The sequence below is a fragment of the Archocentrus centrarchus genome, chromosome 22 (genome assembly GCF_007364275.1).
Source record: "Archocentrus centrarchus isolate MPI-CPG fArcCen1 chromosome 22, fArcCen1, whole genome shotgun sequence".
Taxonomy (NCBI): domain Eukaryota; kingdom Metazoa; phylum Chordata; class Actinopteri; order Cichliformes; family Cichlidae; genus Archocentrus; species Archocentrus centrarchus.
In genome coordinates this window covers 1,841,434-1,866,206 of record NC_044367.1, presented here as the reverse complement: position 1 = coordinate 1,866,206, position 24,773 = coordinate 1,841,434, and the positions used below count along the sequence as shown (strand labels likewise).

General features: G+C 40.8%; 1 protein-coding gene across 5 annotated transcripts in view; it reads left to right on the top strand.

Moving 5' to 3' along the window:
- The first annotated feature begins 947 nt into the window (after positions 1-947).
- The window catches only part of rab3gap2 (RAB3 GTPase activating protein subunit 2 (non-catalytic)), a 27,893-nt gene continuing 4,067 nt past the window's right edge, over positions 948-24,773 (top strand). Inside the window, exons 1-32 of one of the 5 annotated variants that reach the window (XM_030718193.1) lie at positions 948-1,305; positions 5,452-5,543; positions 6,509-6,626; positions 8,588-8,669; positions 9,142-9,189; positions 9,268-9,343; positions 10,387-10,488; positions 10,649-10,748; positions 11,406-11,426; positions 11,950-12,048; positions 12,489-12,637; positions 12,727-12,806; positions 13,586-13,678; positions 13,777-13,916; positions 14,381-14,576; positions 14,694-14,837; positions 17,268-17,350; positions 17,431-17,495; positions 18,131-18,221; positions 18,360-18,481; positions 18,573-18,783; positions 18,872-18,969; positions 19,756-19,864; positions 20,179-20,339; positions 20,495-20,669; positions 21,007-21,183; positions 22,335-22,441; positions 22,848-22,914; positions 23,002-23,072; positions 23,172-23,207; positions 23,319-23,408; positions 24,138-24,353. In XM_030718193.1, the coding sequence (XP_030574053.1) occupies positions 1,197-1,305; positions 5,452-5,543; positions 6,509-6,626; positions 8,588-8,669; positions 9,142-9,189; positions 9,268-9,343; positions 10,387-10,488; positions 10,649-10,748; positions 11,406-11,426; positions 11,950-12,048; positions 12,489-12,637; positions 12,727-12,806; positions 13,586-13,678; positions 13,777-13,916; positions 14,381-14,576; positions 14,694-14,837; positions 17,268-17,350; positions 17,431-17,495; positions 18,131-18,221; positions 18,360-18,481; positions 18,573-18,783; positions 18,872-18,969; positions 19,756-19,864; positions 20,179-20,339; positions 20,495-20,669; positions 21,007-21,183; positions 22,335-22,441; positions 22,848-22,914; positions 23,002-23,072; positions 23,172-23,207; positions 23,319-23,408; positions 24,138-24,353 (3,528 nt within the window). In that variant the 5' untranslated portion in view covers positions 948-1,196. The remainder of the gene's footprint in view (positions 1,306-5,451; positions 5,544-6,508; positions 6,627-8,587; positions 8,670-9,141; positions 9,190-9,267; positions 9,344-10,386; positions 10,489-10,648; positions 10,749-11,405; positions 11,427-11,949; positions 12,049-12,488; positions 12,638-12,726; positions 12,807-13,585; positions 13,679-13,776; positions 13,917-14,380; positions 14,577-14,693; positions 14,838-17,267; positions 17,351-17,430; positions 17,496-18,130; positions 18,222-18,359; positions 18,482-18,572; positions 18,784-18,871; positions 18,970-19,755; positions 19,865-20,178; positions 20,340-20,494; positions 20,670-21,006; positions 21,184-22,334; positions 22,442-22,847; positions 22,915-23,001; positions 23,073-23,171; positions 23,208-23,318; positions 23,409-24,137; positions 24,354-24,773) is intronic. The other 4 variants (XM_030718196.1, XM_030718194.1, XM_030718197.1 and 1 more) reach the window with 4 other exon arrangements.

The window sequence follows — 24,773 nt, the reverse complement described above, 5'->3', positions numbered from 1 at the left end:
GAATACAGTCAAGGGAAAATGAACTAGGAGTAAGAGAGATGTTCCTCTACTTTTCTCAGGTGAAGAATTGTGCACGTGTTTTACAGAGTTAATGAAAGGCCTGAAAAAACATGCAGGGCCAGCCCGAGGCACAGGCGACATATGCGGCTGCATAGGGCCCCCAGACCACCAGGGCCCCCCCAAGCTCACCTACATTTTTCATGAAACTTTTTTTTTACACACTTTTACAAAAACCCAAAAATCAAATATGAAAGAAAAATTGTCATAAGATTTTTTATTTTACAAATTTATAATATTAGGATTATAAAATCCTTTTTACATTGAAAAATATATAGAAATCACAAATGCACAGTAAAAACAAAATTGTTAAAATAATTCAAATGTATTTTTACAAATCAAAAGAAATACATAATAAAAGTCAGACATTTAGATTAAAAGCAATTAAAAAGAATACACTCACTTATTTCCACCCCCCTATATTTTATGAGAAATAAAGCTCACCAATTAACTGACAAAACTCACTAATTTAAGAGATTAAAACAATGTAACCGCTTAATTTACAACATTTCTGATTTTTTTTAAACAAAATCCCCAATTTTTTTATTATTAATGATATTATTTTTTTTATTTTTGTTGTAATAATCAAGAACTTAAAAGAAAAACTCACCAATGTATGAGAGAAAGATTTATATTCTTTAATATTCTTTATGAAATGTGACATAAGATTTCTGTCAGTCACCAAATCACAAGAATAAATAGGAAAAATACAGTCTTCATTGTTATTATTTAAGGCTTTTTAGAGATCATATTTGAGTTTTCTAGTCGTAATATTTTCCTTTTAGTGATCATTTAGCTTTTAAGTGATATATCTGAGTTGTTGTCACTGATCTTTTGTTGCTCTTTTATTGTGAAATCGGCGACGGAACTTTAACCCGGAAGCAGTGGAATGTTTTTATGCTAACGATGTGTCATCAGGACTGGGTGGGAAGTTTAGGTGAAAATAAGAGCGGCAGACAGTTATTTGTACTTGTTTAGGGGATAGTTTAGGAAATTTTGGAAATCTTTTCTTTGTGAAAAGGCTGTCATAAAGTTTTCGCGATAGTAGGGGCGTGAAACGGACGCTCTTCTCCCAGAACTGGACTGTTAGCAGCGAGGCTGTTTGTCATCTTCTCGGGTCCGTACGGGACGGGAGAGGGATGTCCTGCAGCTTGTTTGAGTTCTGCCGGCTTCAAGAGTTCAAAACGGTCCGGGACTTCTTGTTCCGGAACCAGAAAACCGAGCCGGTCGAGGAGAAGCGTCAAACAGGTAACGTTTCAGTAGGAGGATGGAGGTCTGCAGCTTCAAACTCAAGTGACAGAATCTCAGATAGCAGCTCACAGCATTATAAAAGTGACCTCAAGACTCTGTGGTCGCGTGGAAGGGCGGCTAAAGCATGCGAAAGTAGCTGGGAAGTACTTTTTGTTCACGTTAGAACTGAAAAATTAAATAGTCCGCCCTCTTAATGTGGCTGGTTTTCGTCTACAATTAATTAAAGCTGCATGCAGCGATTTGCAGGGATGTGGATGCTTGTGTGGTTGTGTTCAGGCCCTGACTGTTATTACACAAAAATATATATGTATCACTTCGTGTTTCCACTATGTAGCATTACAGAAATGCCTCTATTTTACAACCTGTTGATGTTAAACATGTAAGACGTGTCTAAAAGATGGATGTAGCTTCCAAATTTGAAAAGGAAATGTCTTAAACCTTACAGTCTTTCTGAACGGCCAGCAGGGGGCGACTCCTCCGTGTAAAACTTAGTCTGATTGTAAAGAAGTCTATGAGAAAATCAGCCTATTGCTCGCTTGGTCTATAAACTCAGTAAGCACTTTGCTGATGCGTTTTAGTGTCAGTTGCTAGTTTCAAATCTCGTTTGTAAATTTTGGTCCCATTAGAGGAAATAAAGGGATCATAAAGCAGGATATCATTTAGGGTGGGCTTGCCTTATGATTGACAAGTCGCTACCATATGAGTGTCCTTCAGTTCATAAAAACCTTTATAATAAAGCATCATCAGGGTCTGACCACACTGAAGATGTATGTGGTGAACTGCCAAGGAGTAAGTCATACTATACAACATGTCATTTCCTGTTGTGAGGCTATGACTGTGACATCAGAATTATTTTGGATGAGGGTTTTTATCAAAAAAGTGAAATTTAAGGGAGATTGAGCAGTGTGTATTGGCTTTACAACAACTTCCTGTCTCCATGGAGAAACAGTAAAGTTCACCCCACTGTTTAAAGGCTCACAGCCTTTGCTGTGTTGTATCGCTAACATCTTTAGATCAAGTGAACCAAAGCTGATGTAAATTGCATCAATTCTATAGGAACAGTTTTTCAAATGTAGCTTTTTAAAATGAAACACCTGCTGGGAGGGGAGATATTTAGTTGAAATGATGTCCACAGATTTACAAGACTCATAACCCAGAGACCCAGTATTTAAGCGGAAAGAATGAATAGGAAAGAGGAAAGAATAATGGGCCAATTAAGATTTCAGTGAGAACTTTTCCCCCTTGGATGCCTATTAGGGAGTAACCCTTGTGTCTGTTTTCTGAACTGAGTGATTTCGGTCATATTTCAGGCCTGTTTCCAGAACAAAATGACTGGGTATGAATGTGTGATCTCTACCTATACAGCTTACTGGAACTACTCTTGGAAATTCCTGGAACCTATTCTTATGGTTCCCAAAACACGTCTTTACTGATAATTAAGGTATCAAAACTCATCATTAAGAGTACAGGGGAGGTCATCAAACTTTGGCATTATGGGGGAAACAGTCAAGCTTAGGATCAGGACTTCTTCATAGTGAGAATGGTCACATCTCAGATGTTCTCTTGGCTGATCCTCAACATTTTGAGAACCATTTAACCTCTTTTTACAGCTTCCATATGCAAATGTGTTTATACTGGCATAACTATAGCTCTGTAGCCAGCCTCCTTATATAGCAACTAGCCCAGGCTCAGTAACCCGCCCAACATCGATGGTATTTAGTTATTTTTGAAATGTATAATTCAGAACATGGTTTTATAATCTCGATCTAGATATAAGGTATCAACCTCTTTACTGTGGATGTTTGAACGTTAAAACTTTATTACAATAATAATAACTTAGATTGATATAGCTCCTTTCAAGAAATCCAAGGATGCTGTACAAAGAGTGTAAATAAACAAAAACAAATAAACTAGAGCTTAAAGGCCCTTTTGAACAGGAGAGGGACAGAGAGCAGACCCGTGGCTGAGGAACGAAGTGTCCGAGACGGTTTGTATGGTTGAAGGAGGTCAGACAAATACTGAGGGGCCAGAGCATTGAGGGATTTATAAGTGAGAAGAATGATCTTGTAGGTAATGCGTGACTTTGCTGGGAGCCAGCGGAGATTAATAAGGGTGGGGGTGATATGTTGCCAGAGCTTAGTGCATGTTAATGCCTTATTACCATTGCCAGTACCGTTTTATTTTTGGAGCTGAAAGAATTTGGACTTTTAACTCTCATCACTGCCTCAGTGTTTGTTTGCATTTGGGAAATGAAGGAGTATTTTGGACCTGGTCAGATATATTTTGAGAGTTTAGTTGTTCTTGTGCTTGTTCTCACATTAATTCAGCTCTGTCAAATCTCCCATACTGTGGTCAGACAGACTCCAACTCCACCATCTTGGACTAAGCTGACGACCATAGTTCTTGCTCTGCTCGGGAGTTGCGTCGTGTCTGTGGTTGATGAGATTGACAATGAGTAATTGCCGGCACAGTCTGTTAGTTTGAAGTTAAATTAGAGCTTAATGTGACATTTGTCAAATGTGCATTTGCAGAGACGTTTAGTTTGTATATTTGGATGTAGATTTTACCAAAGGTAGGGCTGAATTTTTGAGCTAGTTTGGATCTGGAACCAGTATTTTTTTTTTTTTAATTCTTTATCATTATGAGGATGAGCAAAATTAAGCACTTTGCATCATATCTTCATCATATTACCCCACTCTGCATTTAACTACTAGTTATTATTAATCTCTGGCTCTCTTCCACAGCACGTCTTTTGTCTCCCTCCCCTCAGCCACAACCGATTACAGGCCTGGTTCTGCTGGAGGTTTCTTCCTGTTAAAAGGGAGTTTTTCCTTCTCGCTGTCACCAAGTGCTGCTCATAGTTGTCATTTGAACTGTTTGGTTTTCTCTATAATTATTGTAGGGTCTTTACCTTACAATATAAAGCCCCTTGAGGTGACTGTTTGTTGTGATTTGGTGCTATATAAATAAAATTTAATTGAATTATCTTCACAAATGCATATTAAATTTAAGGGGAAAAATCATCGTGATTTTCTCACAAAAATATCGCGGTTATGTGGATACAGATATCTTTCTGGATCTGGGGCTCAGTTCATGCGTGGTGTGAAGCTTAGAGCTTCATCTGTAGCTCTGGAAGAGGAGGAGAAATCTGCAGGTCTTTTTTGCTATGAGTCATCACACATGAGGCACCTGAATGTGTTACTGTAGGATGCTCAACAGAAGAGAACGGACATACAGAAAGGGCACCTGGATGTGTTGCATTCATGCGTCATTTAATATTGATGCCTGCAGAGACACACACCCACTGTTGTCATGGGGACACTGAAGAGCCCAGGCATAAAAGCAGCAGGATTTCCTCCTGGATTCCAAACCTTGCTCTGTCACTGTATGATTAGTTAATTTCCCTGTGGCGCAGAGCTTCTGAAACTTAAGCTGTCACAGTTATGTAACTACTATCATTTGAGCACCCATTCTTTACATTTCAGTCAGTTACTTAGGATTTCTTAGTTATTATCTTTTGATTAATAGTAATGCCAGGAACTTTAAACGATTAGATTAGATTAGATTAGATTAGATTAGATTTGATTTAGTACCAAAAAAATAAAGGTCCAAAAACTGCAGTTCCTCAAATGTCCACTTGAGGCTGCCTCCAAAAGTGAGTCAAGCCCTTAGGGAGTCCTATGTTAAAATGCTCAACTTTATAGCAGAACTAAACATGTTTACAGCCTGCTGCACGTAACAGTTTTGGACTCTTAAACTTTCTCCCTTCATAACAATAGTACAGGGGGTGAATATTTCTATAACTCACCTGTTTTAAATTGTGGTAAAGCTTAAAGTTTGCTTGCTGTGCAGTTAATTGTATGAACAGATTATCCAAAGCATCTAACTCAAATTCTAGTACTTTATTTGGATTGCACTTCTTATTAATCAGCAGGTATCTGTAAATGCAGCTTGTTAACCAAGCTAGCTAGTGTATTATTATACAGATGTTTTGAAAATTTACAGTCCAAAACTAATGGGTGACATCATAATCGCTGCATCCATCTTTTATATACGCTCTGTATTAACCACTGTACAAGCTCCACAGTCTGCCTAAACTCATAAATGTGAACCATTTTTTTCTGTTTCCTGTTTCTCACCCAGAAGATAATGAGCTGTCTTGGGACACGTCTGACTGGGAGTCGGCATGGGATAGTGGCGATAATAAAGAGGAGGAATCCAGCTCTGATGCAAAGGTTTATTTTTACGATCCCTTATTGGTTTGTTAAATTCATGTCTATTCACATGGAAAGAATGTGCCACTCTGAATTCATTCTACAAAACCTTAGAATGAGCACAAATCCAATTATCCAAGTGGATCCTACTTTATTAGGCTTACAAATTGATGTGAGACCTACACAGACTGTCCTGCACTGTTTTGTTGCAGTACTGTATGTCATGCATGTTGTATAGTGACTAAGAGACCAGTGTACATGCCAGTGCCAGATATATGCTGTATGGGTAAGTTATAGCTATCTGTCTATATATAGATTGATACCCAAGCGAGTTAGCTGGTTAGCCTCAGCTTGCGTGCTAACATCACTAGCAAAATCCTATCTGAAGCCACATTGGTGTTGGTTTTTTTCCTTGTGTGGAATTTGTTTGAGACTTTTCATGATACAATGAGCATTTTTTCTCCCCTCCCCTCTTATGACTCCCCATGTGTTTATACAACACTTCACTTTCACTTTTCTTGCCTCTCCCTGAGCCAGTTGTTTGTTGACATCACTGATTAGTGGACTTGATTTCTAAGCTAACGTTAGCTAGTGTTGCTCACTGTTGATGCTGGGAATGAATGAAATGCACTTGGGAAAAGAAACATCCTCTGGATTTTAATGAAAAATGTATCCTCCACTCAGAAAAAAATCCACACTCTGAGAGACGCAACAGAGAAACCAGGAAGGTTTTTTAAGTTACGCTACAATGTGTTCAGACAATGGCAATAAAAAAAAACATTTAATAATTTTTTAAAGATACCTAGTATACATTTAAATAAACAAATAATAGCAAACTGCTTATTAAAAGCATGTCAAAGTGTCATTGGTATGACACAGGCTAAATGCTCATATTGTTGTTATAATATCATATGGTATTGGGATATTAGAGCTCAGTGAGTAGTTCTAAAGGTAGTGTGGCTCTGAATGTCCTCTTTGCTCTGCAGGTAGAGGAAGATGCTGGCGGGCAGGGTGAACCGTGGCTGCAGGATTGTGTTGTGTCCCTGTCACCTTGCTCTGACCTGCTGGTGGTGGCCCGTGAACACAAGGCGGCCTTTCTCTCAGGTCAGATTCTCAGACACACACAGACACCTTTTTTCACAGAAGCCTGTTCACAGTTCTACTGTTGGGTGCTAAGCTAAACCATCCACAAATTAAAGCAGTAGCAGTATTGTCCTGTAGCTAGTGCTGGTGTTGAGTAGCAATACTTTCACCCTGGGAAGTAGCAATATTTCCTGAAGCAAAGTAGCAACAAGTTGCTAACTGCTAGCATTACCATCAGGTAGCAATACCCATTACTACTGCTAGAGTTGTTGGCTTGCTTGCTAAACTTGCTGGCTAGTGAGTTGACATTTCTCATCGGTAGAAAGGGCTTATACCTCCACGTGCTGGGCTTTAGCTTAGCCTTTAGCTTAGCTCCTGCTCTGAAGCTTTGGAACAACTTAATTAGCTCTAGTGGTATCAGCTGTCTGACCCCATATCTGGTTCATTGCAGCGCTAGATCAGACCTCATGTTACACTACTTTGGAGAACTGCACAGCACAATGAAATACTTACCACTTGAAAGTGACACACTCTCTGAGCCATGGGCAGCTGCATAGTGGCAGAGACCAGAGTGTAGTGGTAGTGGTCTTTGCCACTACTCAGAAGCCTGCTGTCACAGCCACAGGGGGAAATATTCCACCCCCAAAGAGGCTAGTTTTATGTGCCTGGCACTTCAACCTGATTGCAGCCTGGCTTCTTCATAGTGTTACTGACACTATTCAGTGTGCTAGTGTCGTCTACCAGGATGCTATATGAGCAAAAGTGGCACGAGTTTGAAAACTGGTGCTTAGAATCACAGGGCATCCTATTTCAGCAGTCTGCAGCAGTGATTGTCAATTCCTCAGACCCTGATTGAAAAAGATAAACCCTTCTCAACCAACAAGGTGTATTTGGCAGCAATTTCAGCCTGCCATATTGGTTTTGTGGTGAAGGGCAGAAACCAGCATTCCCTGGTATGCCATTTCATTAAGGGTGTGCACTGTAAATTACCCATATCTAGGCCACTGCCTCCATTGTGGGGCCTTCCCACAGTATTAACTGCCCTCTCCCGGTCCGTGCTTCAACCCTTGGAATAGGTTGAGATAAAATTGCGGTCCTTGAAGACAACCCCTATTGTGTGCTTTAGTCTTGGCTAAGCTTGTAGGACTGAGCTTGTAAGCTTGCTCTCTCAGTGGATCAGACATTCAGTTTTCCCAGACAATACAAAGGTCAGTATGTGGCTTAACTACGTCTTTATCCCGAATGCTTTGTGCATGTGCCTGCCTTTTGCCTTTCACCTCTGAGGAGCAAGAGCAACTGCATATCTTGTGTCCAGTCTGTGTGCTGCAAATGTGTGTGTATATATATATATATATATATATATATATATATATATATATATATATATATATATATATATATATATATATATATATATATATATATATATATATATATATATATATATATATATGGACAGAACTCAGGGTTTTAGATAGTGTGACCAGCATTTGTGTCCTGGGCTAAACAGTGTCTCTCCCACTAGGAGGAGAGACACTCTCCCAGTAGGAGCTGTTGCCCTGACTTATACTTGGAAGGGTCTTCAGCCTTTTGCTGTCCTGTAGGCACAGTCTACATACCTCATGAGCTTTCTTTAAGGGAGTTTCCATCCAAGAAGTGCATGTAACTGCATACGGGGCCTCACACACACACTTGCTCACTCATGCTGATCAGAGAACCAGTTATATCCATATCCTTAAGTTTTAGATTTCTGTTAATGTTCTACTTTCTCCTTTTTGTTTTTAACCATGCCATCATGCTGAGTGGCAGCCAACTGCAGCAGCTCCTGTGTGTTTTTATGTTTTTTGCAATTTTCTAATTACTCCATGCACCTTTTTTCATGCTTGTGGTGTTTTGTTTTTTAACCAGTGAAGAGACAAATTAAAGAGCTTCCCAACTTTGGAGTGAATAAAGTATACCTTATCTCATTTTATTTTTTACAGCTAAATGGCGCACAGACAACAGCGGCAGAGAAGAGATGACTCTGGCAGTATCTTGGACTGGAACTCTTAGCACAGAGGAAGGGTGAGAGAAAATTATATTTACATAAAGGCAATAAAAGTGTTTTAAGAGATGATATTGGCTAATGGGGATGTTCCTGGTGACTAATTATCCAGGTGATTAAATAGAGGATAGAAATGAGACTAAATGCCATCATTATCCTTAATGTAGTTGAAACAGTTGAGGTTTAATAAAATAACACCCCTACAGTTCTGTTGCATGGAGGAATTAGCTACAGAGACCAAAACCGTTTCTTTGTACAAGGCTGTAAACATGCAAATTTCTGCTTTAACATGAACGTTTATGGGTGCTTGACTCACTTTTGGAGCCTCGAGTGGCCATTAGAGGAACTGCAGTTTTTGGCTCTTCAGCACTGGCCTCATTTTTCAGACCAGCTTCATTCCTGTTTAAAAAGAGCAAGTGATATCGGAAACTGACAGAGAGAAGATATATGTGAGAAAATGCATGACTGAGTATATTTTCTGTTTTCTCGCAGAGAATGTGTGAGCAGTACCATCTGTATTCCCTTGGCAAGTCAAAAGAGGTGAGATTTGTTTATGTGTGAAGTAAATAATGGGAAGTGCTTGTGTGTATCTTCACTATGTCTTAATATATTTTTCAGGAGCTCCACCGGGCGGCCTGACTGGACATGTGTAGTTGTGGGTTTCACATCTGGTTATGTCCGCTTCTACACTGAGGTACCTCTTTGCTCTGTGACTTTCTCTGTAAATTTCAATAATTCCTGTAATTTTAGACAACAAAGTGTGATGTGAAATTGATTAAAACTGAAAAAAAAAATGTCCTAAAAATGGTGATGCATGATATATAGGTTATTTTCTGTGAAATGTGTTAGTTGTGGCACACTTTTGATTTCATAGGTCACAAAAACATTTTCAAATCATTTTGTTCAATTTGTGAGGAGCTGCTGCAGTTTTCAGGAAACTTATTAAATCATTTCCTTTCTGTCTTTGTGATATATAAAATAAACTGTGCGCACTCGGTTTGAAATTATTGAGGGTTTGAGTCCAGATGAAGCTCCTCCTCCGTCCCTCTCTTGGCATTAAAAAGGAGTTATTTTTGTGGCTAAACTTTTATATGTATTTGCAGGAGTTTCCCCTGGAAGGAGAGTATTTAAATGAGTCACACAAATTGATTGTTTGCAGTAGGTAATTTACTGGAACCAAAACATGAAACATATTGTAACTTATGTGATGTGGCTGTGGCAGTTTCTGCTGGCAGTGTTGATTTAGTTGGAATACCAGGAGGAGATGTTGCAGGAGTGGTTGGTTCAAAACTGAGTAGTCTGTGTAGAGCTGAGCCCCACACATTATTTTAATGCTATGTTGCAGAACTTAACTGTGTGTTGCGTTGGAGTAGAATCCAAACACAAGATTCATCAGGACAGAGAAGCTCTGTGTGAATGTGTGTCCGTGCACTTTTAGCTCTTTGGTCAGTAATACTGGAGCAGCTCTACTATAATAATAAAATACAGCCTATTTGAAATGAGGTGGGAAAGCTGGTCTCTCCCTCCATGTAGAGGAGGCTGCTCAAATCTGAGAATGCAGTGAGAGTTACAGACACTAACAGAGCTTTACTAAAAAAAAAAACTCTTTATGTAACGCAGCATCAATCTGTATTGATTAAAAACCACATATCGTCTAATTCTCTGCTGAAATTACATTGAAATATTTTTGAATATCGATGTTTTACCCGGCCCTAAATCTTGATTCTGTCCCATCAGAGCGGCGTTCTGCTCCTTGCCCAGCTGCTGCACGAGGATCCCGTACTGAGGCTCAAGTGTCGTACTTATGAGATCCCTCGCCATCCTGGAGTCAGTGAGCAGGTAAAGCACACCTAAGCAACACTTCCAGTTCAGAAGTGTGCGAGGATTAAATTCAGATTCAAAGTAACAGTCTGTTTTATTTGTGTGATTATTACTGAGCAAGAAGATTATAATCCTGATCTGTGAGCTAATGCTGATTGTTGATGTTTTTTGTCTGCAGCATGAGGAGCTGAGCATCCTTTACCCCGCTGCTCTGGTCACTATAGACGGCTTCAGCCTCTTTCAGTCTCTGCGGGCCTGCAGGAACCAGGTGGCAAGAGGTAATGCTGCTTCTCTGTGGGAAGAAAGTTCAGAGTTTCCATAACATCCATGCTTTTTCTAAGTAAGGAGGGGCACATAGCAAAGGACCAAGGGTCAGACTTGAACCCGGGCCGGCTGCATTTTGGCCATGAGGCACATGGTTGCCTGCTGATCCACAGAGCTGACCCAGCACCCCTTCTGTGTGTTCTAAGTATATATTATGCCCCTCTGCAAGTGCTTTGTGACAACTGAATGACTGAACAGTATATTCAGTTCCCTCTTTAGTGATACTCTCATCAAAAGTTGAATCGATGTAGATAAGTTTTTGGTGTTCTTACAAAGAGGTTTTATCTCAGACCACTGGAAAATCAGCTGTTCTGTAATTAAAAGAAAAACAAAACAAAAAACAATAGCTTAACTACTTTTTTTAATTTAGATTTCATGTACTTAAAACATAATGCGCATGTTTGTGAGAAATGAAAGGAAAACACACAGGTACTTGATAAATGAGGTAACAGACTTTTTGGCCTAACCGTATGTGGACTGATTGTGCTTACAATTGTAGTTAACCCCTGAAAAGCCTAATCTGAGCTGGGAAATCATGTGTAATGTCTCAGTGTTGTTTGCAGTGTGTTAATAGAAGATGTTTTTTTTCCACTTGCTGGCTGGGTGGAAAGTGTTTGCCACAAAGCACTCAGGTACTAAGGAGAAACCAACCTGTTTATACAGCCCCCACCCCACCACCACCGGCATAAAGTATACACACATTAGAGGGTAGTACCCAGATAACAATGAATGTTTGGCCCAAATGTGGCCCACATCTGCAGTTTTCTTTGGGCCACGTTTGGCCTTGATTTAGTGTCATTGTGGCTGCCTTAACACACCCACAGGTCTGCCTTTCATGGGCAAAATGTCATGTGACTTTTCAGTGAAATCTGGCCCAAAATTTGCTAGTGCCAAAAGTGGCCCCAGGTCGGGCCCAGATGTGTTTGCTATCTGGGGAGCCAAGCTTCAGCTTCGGATCTAGTGCTCTGCGTGTTTGTGTTCTCCTATTGTACCCCTGAATACATTGTGTGGCCCAAGGCAAACCTTGTTCCTACTAAGAGCTCTTTCTACAGTTTTAAATCATTAAGGCTAATCAAAGGTAACTAATAGAGACCCAAAAAAATCCTCTTTTATTGAAGTTGTTGCTTCTTACTAATTTAACCTCCTTTTGATCAGCTACAGCAGCAGGTAGCGATGCGATCCAGCCTCCTCCTCTGGCCTATAAGAAGTGGGGTCTGCAGGAAATGGACAACATTGTGGACCATAGCAGCGTAGGTAAGAAACTGTCTTCACTAATAGTTCATGTTGGACGCTGCCGCATAATAGATTGACTCGTGATAGTGAAGAAAGGGTAAGAATCATGTGTGTGTTAGGTGTCAGGTGTGATTGTGTTCTTTACATAGCCGCCAATTCTCCCATATCTCCAGTATTTTAACACCATCTCCCGGTGCTGTCCTGTTTCTGTTCTCCCAGGCAGCTCCCATAATTTGCTTGATTCCCAAACTTTATTAGAGGCAGTAGGGGTATATGCATCTACAAGTTTTGTGTGTTTGGCTAACGGCATCTGCTTTTTGATTCCTATTACAGTTTTTCATCTGTCACAGTTCCTTAATATTTATACTTATTTAAAACCTCAGTCATCTTTAATAGTTTGTTTGCGTGTCTTCCTTCTCGCTCTGAAATCAGATCATTTACTTTCTTTTCTCGATATTTAGGCATCATGACGCTGTGTGTGTTTGACCAAATGAAGAACGCTTCTATCTTGGGGGGTTTCAATGCCTCAGTCAAAGGCAGTCCACCTGCCATGAGCCAGTATGTCACTGTAGGATCTGGGCCATACACAGGCTTTTACTACGCTGTAGAGGTAACTATGTTTGTGAGAGGGAGATTGTATAATGGCCTAAAGGTAAAAAAACAAAATCACCTTTTCCTTGTGTCTCTATTTGTTTGTAGGGGAGTTCCCAGCCTCTCTTGTCCCATGTGGCTATGGCGGTAGCCAGTAAACTCACTTCAGCCCTCTTCAGTGCTGCCAGGTGGGTGCGTGAGTGCGTTTTGCTTCACTCCTGACCCAATTAAGACCAGCAGAAGCCAAAAAAAAACAGGGTTTTAGGAATGAAGTCCAATCATTTGGTGTTTCTCAGGCTTCAGTTCTCAGTCCTGTTTTTCTTTTTTCCATTTATATACATCTTGGGTCTTATAATCCAGAAATACAGTGATGATTTCCACTGTTATGCACTTGCTACGCAGTTGTATGTGGTGACATAAATACACTGGGTTTGCAAAGTCTGAGATCATTAACTCTTTTTGGTTCCAGATGGTTTTTCAGTTCCCAAAAACAAACACTGAGGCATCACTAAGTTAAAAACAATCCAGACTATTTCAGCTCCAATAAATGAGCAAACAACTGAATAGTGTTTGGAGGGTTGTATCTATTCAGAAAACAGAGACAAAGCACTGCAGCACGTTAAAAAGACAAGAGCAACAGAGACAGAGAAGATGCTAACAAACAAGGTTGATATGTCAGCACTTAAGCAGATAATACTGACCCTTAGAGAGCGTGCAGAGAAGGTAGCTGCATTCTTCTCACTCACAGTTCTGTAATTGCATAATACATAAAAATTAGTTATTAGGGAACAGTGATGGCCCACTGTTATTCCATAGATTAGTTGTAGCGTTTGTACAGTTATTACAAAAAGTTTTTTACAAAATATTTTTTATCATAAACTTCATCCGTTTTTTTTTCTTTCTCACTCTCTTTTTTTCTTTTTCCTCTCTGTATTTTTTCCATCACCACGTACCGTTTCCCCCTCAGCGGGTGGTTGGGTTGGAACAAGAACAAGAACGAAGAAGAGGCTCCCCAGAAACAGAAGCCCAAGGTGGAGCCTGCCACCCCTTTAAACATCAGGTACCAGCTGGGACGTCTAAACACAAATCCAGTCGTCCTCGACTGTCCCCTGTTTAGACTGAACACCTGACCTGACCTCCGCTCTCCTTCCCTTGCAGATTTGGTCTTCCAGACTCTCGGCGGCATGGCGAGTCAATATGTCTGTCCCCGTGCAACACGCTGGCTGGAGTAACTGATGACTTTGGCCGAGTCACGCTGCTGGACTTGGCCAGGGGCATCGCCATTCGCATGTGGAAAGGTGAGGGGTAAACCAAAGGAAGAACAATATGCACACGGTGCTGGAAACATTTGTTCCATATTGATATAACATCACACAGTTGCTGCAGATTTGTTGGTTCCACATCCAACACACAACTGAGGCTTTTCAGACCATTTTCTGTAAACCCCCCCGAAAAATCCCTGCAGATCAGCATTTTCTGAAATAGCATCGTATTAAAATAAGTCAGTAGCTCAGGTACTTTCAGGTAGTTATCTTACTTCGAAGTTACTGTGTAGGGAGATTTCAGCCGTTGGCACCAGAGGCTGATGACTACACACCACATCTGCTTAGTCTGATGTTGGGATGAAAAAAAATTAGTGAGCTATATTTTTACACCTTCATCTGGATAGAAGTATTGTCATTAATGACAATACAGTATTTCCTTCTTATTTGTCACTACTACAGTAACAGTAAAAATTCCCCAATCATAAATTTATCTACAGGTTATAGAGACGCCCAGCTGGGGTGGCTTCAGGTTCCAGAGGAACGTAGCGATCGGGATTTATCCCCCTCGGCATCCCTCCCCAGACGCCACGCTCTGTTCCTCATCATCTACGCCCCCCGTAGGGGGATCCTGGAAGTTTGGGCAATGCAACAAGGGCCTCGAGTCGGCGCTTTCACTGTGGGCAAACACTGCAGGTATACATCAAGAAGCTTGCATGTTTTCTTACTGTAGAAGCATCAAAGAAACATCATGAAATTGGAACATAATAAAATGTGTATATATATTTGCATGGTGTTTGTGTGCTGTTGCAGGTTGCTGTATGCTGGCTACCGTCTGATGGGGGTGAACAGTGTGACCAGTCAGGGCTGGCAGCTCCACACGCAACAAGCGTGTCTGCTGGATCCAATCACAGGAGCTCTGAGGACTGTGAACATCCCTTTCCACCTAGCCCTCAGGTTGGTTCACAGACCGAAAGGACAGTGAAGATTTGCTGTGGTGTAAATGCTTCAGTATGAATGCATTTGCAGTGAGAAAGTCCCATTTTCAAAGAGCCTTCCGCACTTCCTTGGGTGAAATGTTCCCCAACTTTAAAAACTCTTAATTTGGACATGAAAAGTCATGAGTGTGTGATGTTAGTTTGGATCTGAAGAACCACAACTTCCAGTTTCTGTGAGGTTAAAAAAGCTCTTTTTGTCACAGGATCGGTGCATTCATGAGTAATTTCTTTCTTGAGACACGAAAGTCGACGGCACCAATGAAACGAGCATCTAGTTTGTGTTTGCTTTGTTCATATTTACCTGTTTAGACGGTGTCTATGGGGCTTTGGTTTGTTGAGTCTTCTGAAGTTGGTTTGGTTCCCCTGAATATGCTGTGCAGCTGTGTTAGCTGTGAAAATGACAGGTAGAAAAACCTGCTAATTAGTGTTAAGTAACATTGAGATAAAATTCTTCAATTTTATTCACCAAAACTGGAGCAAAAACATCAGTTTTTTAGTAGAGTTAACTGCACATTGAGACATATTACTGTCAAATAATTACATTAGAAATGCTCCAAAAGGCACTGATTAAAATTTTTCCTTTATACATACAAATAAGAGCCTGCAGGTACAAAGGAGTCAAATATATGGTCTATTTAAACAACATACTTCCAACAAAAGCAAAAAAACAAAAAAAACCAAAAAAAAAACCCCAGCAAAATAATCCCTACAAAGTAACCCCATTCACCCCTACCCAGGTCCCTGCCCCAGGCTGGCACACATCATTCTTACCCCTGACAACAGCGGAGCACGTTTTAATAAAGATGAATTCACCTGAAATATTATTGTGTATTTTGAAATGCGTCAAGAATGGGGCCCCATGTTTTTTTTAAATTTCCCAGTAGAGTGCTGAAGAGAACATCTTATTTTTTCCAGTTTCAAGCACGACATGAGGTCATATAACCACTGTTTGTGAGTTGCAGCACCCCTCCATCTGATTAGAACTGCACGCCTCGCTAACAGAGGACAAAACGACAACGCCTGCCTTTTAGAGGCTGGTAAGGGCAACTCCTCACCACTGATGCCAAAAAGAGCCAGGAGAGGGCCAGGTGAGGTACCTGGACAGGGTATGAAAAACATCTGTCCAGAACTGACCAAGACTGAGGCAGTCTTGTGGCCTCAGCAGTTTTGCATTTATCACAGTAAGGGGTAAGGTCCCAACAGGTACGAGACAGTTTGCTTTTGGAGAGGTGGGCTCTGTGTACCACTTTTAACTGAATAAGACAGTGGCGCGCACACAGAGATGTTGTATTAACAAGTTTAAGTATAAAGGCCCACATCTCTTCTGGAATAGTCATGTTCGAGTCTTATTCCCATAGGCCCAGTTTCCCATACAGGGATTATGTCTAATCCTGGACTAAATACTTTTTCCTATTTTGGTCTTCATTGACTTTTTTCCTTTTAGTCTAGGACCATGCTGAATCCATGACTGGGAAACCGGCTGATAGAGTTTTAAGTTTGGATCAGGAGGTCTGTGTCATGTTTAACATTTTATTGTAAAGCCAGGAAATCAGCCCTTTACAGGTCGGGTTCAATAGTAGGATGATTTTAGACTTTGGCAGAGAGACTGAGCCTGAAAGATAAGATTGATTGAAGTTTCTAGCTTTTAGATATCTAAAAAAAAAAAAAAAAAGTGCGATTGAGGTAGACCATATTTATGTCTAAGTTGTTCAAATGATGCTAATTTCTTCCCTCTGAAAAAGTCCTTAAAATGAGTAAGACCCCTCCTGTGCCACTCTAGGAACACCCCATCCTGAACAGATGGTTTAAAGAAATGGTTTAAATGCAATGGGGCTGAGAGGGGAAAAATCATGGAGTTTAAAGTATTTCCTAAACTGGCCCCATATTTTCAGTGAATGTTTCACTACAGGATTTAAAATAGAGTTAGGTGGAGAGAGTGAAAATGGGGAACAAAGCACAGCCAGTGTGGATATGTTATTGTTGTCACCCAGTGAGGGCAGTCACTCAGGTTATGGTAAAGGATGCTCAGCTCCTCGTGCTGTTTTATGTGCCAGGCTTTAAACATGCTGATTTCTGCTGGAAAGCCGGACATTTAACTCGGGAGTCTGTGGGGACGGATCACTTTTGGAGCCAGCCTCAAGCACACATCAGAGGATTTGCAGCTTTTAGCACACTTAGGTAGTTCATGCTAATGTGGAGAAATGTATGGCACATGTATTTTTATAATTTACTTCCACAGCCAAAAGTTTTGATTCCTGCTTCAAAAAACTTCCTGTTATTCTAAAAATATCACCTTGAAGAACAAATTTGAGTCTGTTTCATCTCCATACTGCATGGGGCAGCTAGACATCCACTCTCACGCCACTCTCCTCTATTTTTTCCATTTCAGCGATAAGAAGAGCGAGCGAGCCAAAGATATGCACCTGGTAAAGAAACTCACTACCCTTCTAAGGAGCAGGGACACTGAGCTTGGTAAGTGTGAGTGCTGAATAAAAATGTAAAAAGTGTGTAGGATGAGATGTGGGGTTTTTTGATTCTGTGTTTCTTTTTAGATATTTTGGAGAACGAAGCCAGAAGCATCCTACTAGATATCAAACACCCTGCTGTCAAGAAGCAGGTACGAACAAAATCTGATGTAGTTCATGTTTTAAAAGGCTCTGTTTAACTCAGATCATGGTCTTTTCCTGAACCTAAACGAACAGCAGCTGAAAACTGATTATAAACTGAATATAAATTGAATTTAAAATTAGAAGTCCATGAAGTCTATAAATGATAGCGGGACATGAACCCTAGTCTCCGTCTTGTCTCTGTTCAGACTTTTCCCACTGCCAGACGAGCTGTGCTTTAGTATTTTTCTGGTTGCATCACAACATTAAGGGTCAGTTGTGTTTCCTGCAGATCTGCAGAAAGTCTTTAAAGTAACAAACTCTCTCTGGTATTAAATGTCTTAAATCAGTCTTTTAAAAGTCTTAAAACTGCATGAACATGGGAAGCAGGATTTTATAGTATTTTTCAAATACTGGTCCAGTAGTTTAATCTCGGGCTCCTGTTGAAGTGTCCTTGGGCAAATGGGCCCCACAGCCTTTATTTTCCAGGTGCTTTCAAACTGGTTGCAACCAAACTAAACACCACTGGTGCCATTATTCACGTAAACTCTTGTATTGTCAGTTTAATGTGATGTTGTAGAAACATCAGTTGGTCCAGCTGTTAAAATTCTAACTCCAGTCTCCATTTTTGTTTTTTGTTTTTTAGGCTTTGGAGTCTCTTCTGTCAAATAAAAACACTCCAGTCTCTTGTCTTACTAACATCACACGTGCCTTAAATGACACTTTGAAACAGCAAGGTAAAGTATGTTTACTGATGACAGAAAGGTGATGTGAAACCAAAAGTGTCGGGATCTTAATGCTGAATCTTATGCTTTGATTTCATATCATAAATATGTCCCTGTACTTATTTGTGCTTTTCTTTTTCTGCACTTCAGACCCAGAGGAAGTGGACGCTGCATTGCTCCAGCTCTGCTCATCACAACTTAAACTGCTGCAGCTCTACACTGATATCCAGCAACTGCACTCTGCTGCAGATGTCGAACCCAGTGCTGAAAATGTGCGAACACACGCGCACACACAAATGTACAGAAATTAAGAGCTTCTTTGTAGGTGTGGACCTCCAGTATATATCTCCTCCCTCCTTACAGGACTCCCTGGAAGGCATAGAGGAGGAATTGTCTCGTGTTGCACCCACCTTGCAGCGCTATGCCCAGTTCACCCCAAGACCCAGTGTCTCCTTTGCCCAGGACTCGCTTGACTCACCTTTACCTGCCCAGGCTTTTCTCTCCCAGATGGAGTGCACAGAGGACGAGGAGGTGAAGGTGATGCGTGGGTCTGAAACTGAATGGAACCAACTAGGTAAGTTAGGCAGTGTGAGTAGGCACATTAATGCCTTTACACTCACCTGAAACTCAAGCTGAAGACTCTCCCTGTGTGTCGCTTGCAGGAAACTTTCTGTTCTGGAGATGTTTGTGTGGAAAAAGTCCACTCCATAAAGTCTGTTACACACTACAACAGGCTGGCATCAGCCCACAGCAGCTTCTGGTAAGATGGAGGAAAAGGCTGCGTAAAAGTCAGGATCAGGACGTGTAGCTGCTGTTGAGAAAAATATCATAAAATTTCATATATTTTTTAAATACAATTGCACAGCATAATACTGATAGTGATGATTTTTTTTTTTAACTCTTTGCCAAAGATATACCATATTTCACTCGTGTGTAGTCCATAATAATAATAATCACAAATGCATAGGCGTCTGTAAAATAATGCAACACAGACTCGTTGCTGGCCAACAAAAGGCCCGTTCTGAGCCAGGAAAACCCTGCATAAAAGGCATAAAGACATTAAAACACACCTGAAAACCAAAGCCAGTGCTTACATCTATTAAAAATTATTACTCACGCCATATAGAGTAGAAAAGGCTCTTGCTCAGCCAATCCTTGTCTGTCACCATTTTATATTATGGAATAGCTCTTATATAGCGCTTTTCTACTCTAACTGAGCACTCAAAGCGCTTATACATGTTTGCATTCACCCATTCACTCCATGTGTAACTAAGCTAAGTGCTTATTATCTAACATTCACACACATTCACACTCCAACGCTTGCGTCGGAGAGCAACTTGGGGTTCAGTATCTTCCCCAAGGATACTTTGGCATGCAGCCCGGAGCAGCCGGGAATCGAACCACCAACCTTCCGATTAGTAGGTGACCTGCTCTACCAACATGAATATCTCCAGATGTCCTCACACTCCTGGAATATGATAATACATTGCTTGTTTGTTATTAGCTGTTCTATTACACTGACGTTCACACTTCCTGTTTCTGTCAGGCTTTGCTGCTGAGTGTGTGGTTGCATCGGGAGAAGGAGGTGTTACAGAAACCAGAGGAAAGCGTTCGAAACCTCCACAGACTACTCGTCGCCCTCAGTAATATGAAAGGTACGTGTAAGCCTGGATTCATGGTCCTGTTTGTTTAGCTCTCAGGGCCACACTGATATTTTTTTCAACAATATCTTTATTAGTAATAAAACTATATGCTCATGATTGAAGGGCAAATTCATCTGATGTTTCTGAATAAATTTGCTGATGGCGAGGTGATGGTTGGCTTGATCGTAGTTGGTGGTTGTGGTCATGGTGGTTTTCTTAAGTTGAACACCAAGAAAGTGAAGGAAATGTAAACTTCAAGAAGTAAACATCAGATTTGAAAAAGAAGGATAAGAGCGACCACTGCTTTTTCCTCTTCCTCCCTTTAGGTGCCGTTGACGAGTCGTGGGACCCACAGTCTATCTCCCCCTGGTGGCAACAAGTTCGCACTACATGTGTTCAGTCCCACAATGCTGCTGCCGCCCTGCTGGCTGCGCTGGTTGCTCACCGTGCTGCTAAAGCTAGCATCACAAGCCGCGCTGACAGAAAGGTAGAAAAGCTAGGAGCATAGGAAAATAGGAACATACTCCCTTTAAAGTCAGCCAGCACTAATATAGAGTTTGTGTGTGTGTGTGTGTGTGTGTGTGTGTGTGTGTGTGTGTGTGTGTGTGTGTGTGTGTGTGTGTGTGTGTGTGTGTGTGTCAGTTGCAGACAGAGTGGGAAGCAGTGTCGCTGGAGTTGGAGCAGTGGGTGGTGTGTGTTCACCAGCTGGAGGACGTGCTGGTGCTGCAGACTCTGCTGTTGGTGCCTCCTCCACCAGGAGCAGCAGGGGGCGCTACAGTTCAGTGTTCCATTAAAACGTTGCTGGAGGGAGGCACAGGTAGAGAAGAATATACTCAAGAAGACTTCATTTTTCACTTGTAATGTTTCTTTTCTTGGTTTCATGACTTTGTTTTAAATGTATTATTCTTGATTAACGTCTCTTTTGTCAAGTTAGCTAACGTGAACCAGAAGAACAAACAATCCTTCCATGAATTGAATGTCCTGATGATATTAACCATAGTTTTCCCTTGATGGTCAAATTGTTGTTTGGCCAGAGGAGCATCATTTGAATGGCTTAGGGCAGTCATTCCTGACTCCCATGCTCCATAGTCTGGTTAGTAACTTAAAACACACTCCCTTTTATTCTTTTTGTTTGCCTGTGTCTCTCTGTTTAGGCGGTATTGCTGACAGTGTCTCTAAGTGGGTGTTTAGGCAAGATATTTCCCCAGAGCGGCTGAAGGAAATTCTCCAGATGAGGGAGAATAAAGAAACAGATGATAATGTGGAGCAGAGAGAAGAAGCAGAAAGAACTGAGGAGGAGGAGACCCAAAAGGACACAGACAGGACAGCCGGTGAGGACGAAGACATTAACACATTTCTTTCTCATTAAAGAGCCCTCAAAAATCTGAAGCTATAATAGGCATTTTGACATATAGTTAGTTTGACTTGAAAGTCTTTTATATGATGTGGTGTCTTCAGTTGTGTCACTGTTTGTGGTGAGTTTCTGATTAAATTTTAAATAGATAAAGAACCACATAATGGAAATGGACTGGTATATTTCTTAAACATGCGCCAAGCAGTCTAAGACTTAACTTGAAAATAAAAGTATACTGCATTTATGTACATTACTTTTTGTATTCCACTGGATTTTACAGTTTTCATTAAGGAGCCCCCATATTACTATGATTCTGGTAGATTTCAGAGATAAGTCTCCAAAATTTTTAGGTCAAGTCATTTTTCCACTGGTAAAAGGTGTTCCACAGGGATCCATTCTTGGACCTCTTTTATTCGTCATATATAGAATATATAATTATACTGTTCTATATAACAAAATATACATTTTTATGCAGATGACTGTGTGAAATTTCTCATCAAAAATTAGCTTGGTAAGTGCATGCTAGTCTGGTGACCTAAAAGTATGTAGTCAAACCCTTTTATGGTGATAAAATTGAAACTGTTGATTGCTATAAATACTTTTACTTTTTAAAGTCCACAAATATGGAAAGTAGAAATTAGACATTTGTAGAGAATGATCGTTATACAATCTACATGCATGGTGTTATTATTTATACTTGCTTCTCTGTCAGCCTTGAACCGTCTTGGTTCTGGGTATCAGTGCGCTGCATTTGCAGTTGATTGTTTAATAACTCACTCACTCATCCTATACAAAAAAGTGTGATGGTCCTCCTTGGCTAGCAGAAGACAGTAGCATTGTATGGTATTTATTCATAAGGCTGTCTCGAAGTCCGTTGTGGCCTTTTCAAACACTCAAGATTACCATGACCTGAATGACTGAGAACCTACATAGACTGTACTCTGCTGCAGAGATTACCTGGTTACTTGTGCTTTTTGCTTAGTGATGAAAAGTCAAAGTAACATAAAGACAGGCAGACTGGATATATATTGCTATCATATTGCCTGTTCAACAGTACACATTATTTCGTGGAACCTTTCATGGGAAGTCAAATCCAAGTCCGCTTCTGTCGTCTTCTGTGTTTCTCAGAGCTGTTGTTAGCGGTGTGCCAGCGGTTCCCACACTCCCTTTCACCTGATTTGCTCTTCGCCCACTGCTGCTGGGAGTATGTGGTGCAGTGGAACAAAGACCCAGAGGTGTGCAAACACAAACACATACACAGGGTGTTGTCTTCTTGTGCTCGTCTGCACTATTTGAAACACTGCTGCTATTTTTAGATTACTGAGCAAGTTCTTTTTTGACCATCTGATTTTGGACAGAGTCACAGGGAGTTTGTCCAAACAGGATTTCCAGAGAGCAATCTCAAACTAGATGGACAAACTTGAAGGGAAGATTGTCCAAATTTACAACTGTTTTTTGCCTTTTATGGGTACAGCTGCAGCACATTTTTAAACCTATGACTGCACAAACTAACCTATACTGTATTTCAAAGTGCAAAGTAAAAACTTGCAACAAACCATTTTTTAAAGTGGGGAAAGTCAGCTTTTCACAAAGATCTGAACAGGTTCTTAAATCTGAACTCACGCCTGCTTCGCTTCGTAGGAGGGTCGATATCTCTGCTGGGCTGTGGAACATTTGAAGCTGGTCTCCAGTCCTCATATTCAGCAAGGTTAGTATGTTTCATCTATCCAATAATAGAATTTATGCTTTAGAAACCAGTACCTTCCTATAGTAAGCATGTCTTAACTCGTAACAGGTGTTTCTACAATGATGTGGAGTACATTCATTGTCAAGCGTTTCTCAGCAGCAGCCTTTCTCATGGAGAAGGTAAGCTCTGCACATGATGGGTCCAACAGGTCTCTGCAACTGTGTCAGAAAATCTATTTTTTATTATTATTATTCTTATTTTTTAATCATTTTAAACAGGTGGGGAAAGCACCCAAAGATCGCTTATGTCGACGGGTAAGTTTGCATTTCAGCACAAGTAATTCATCTGTAAATTTATTAGTCTACACTAAATATTCATATTTCAAGTATTTCCATAAAAGTAAAGATCTGTGAATTTGTGTGCAGGATGTCGGGATGGGAGACAAAGCGATGACGTCCTTCCTGGGCTGCTGCGTCCAGCTGCTGAATATCCTCATGGAGGTGACTGGAGTGTTGGTTAGGAATCAGTGCCTTTTTTCTTTTATGAAGTTCTACGTAAGTAAAGGAGACAGCAGAGCCACAGCATGGAGTGTAGCCAGCATGGACAGTGAATCACTGAACAGCAATAGCAGGATGTTGATTAAGCTTTTAGAAATGGGATTTTAGGCTTATAATGAGAAAGCATCTGGAGATGTTTGTTTTCTCGCCTGCTGCCTGATGAAAAGGGCTACTAATACCACCGTCAGCGTCCATACCAGAGGCCTGATTTATTCTAAGCATGTGCAAAAACCGCTTCTTCCTGTTCATGCCTTTCACGTTAAGAGCCCTTGACATATAAACTGCATGACTGCTGTACTCTTGTAGTAGTAAAGGAGACTCTGCTGACTCCAGCTGAATAAAATGTGTTGAAGAAATTTATCACAGATTCTAGGATTATAGTAAAATCTGATCTTTGGGTTTTCTGGAAGATTTTTTTTTATTAATATGTGTAAGAATGTCTAATATGTGGCACTAATGAAATAGAAACTTCTTCTTTTGGTCAAATAAATTTGTGACCCATGAACAAAAAAGTTGGTTAAAAGAAAAAAAACAGCTTACTGTACTGTTACTGTAAGAAAAAAGAGAGAGAAAACATCATTTGTGTAATTATTCAACTATGCAAATGCAATTTTAAAGACTGGTTTCTGTTATCAGCATAAAGGGTGACCTCCACCTCATAACCCGATTTGTTCCTTTTCCATGCAGGCGGACTCGGCCGTTGAGGAGGTCTCTGCCCCAGAGCTGTCCATCGAGGAGGCGTGGTGTGGAGCCGAGGGCCCGGCGTCCATTGCTGAACTCGCCCTGGAGCAACGAGGTGTTCACTACCCGCTGGTCCAGCACCACTGCCTGTTAGCATCCCTGCTACATGCTGCTATGACCTTCAACGTCAAGGTCAAACCGTTCGGCCTTTTTGATAGCAAGGTGAGATAGAAAACTGTTAAAGTTTAGAACAAAAAAATAAAAATAAACTGCCATGGAGGGACCCTAATGGCTGCCTTTGAATCCATCCGTCACCCACTGGAGGTTTTGAAGTCTCACTTTTAACATTTTGGTTAAACCTACATGTTGTTTTTTTGGAGCATGATGGACCAAAGTGTGGAGCACTGAGTTATCGGCTATCGCTAGTTAGCAAACTGCATCCATATGTGTGGGTGCATCACACAGAGACGGACACCAGCTAGTGAAATTTCCCTCTTCTTGGATGTTGTGTTAGCACAGTTAACATTATAGAAGCTATAATGTCAGATAATTGCATTAAAAAGACTCCAAACCACACACATGGTCAGAAGTTCCAGTTGACAGTTAGAGGGGAAGCCTTGCAGACAGTTGATGGCTACAGCC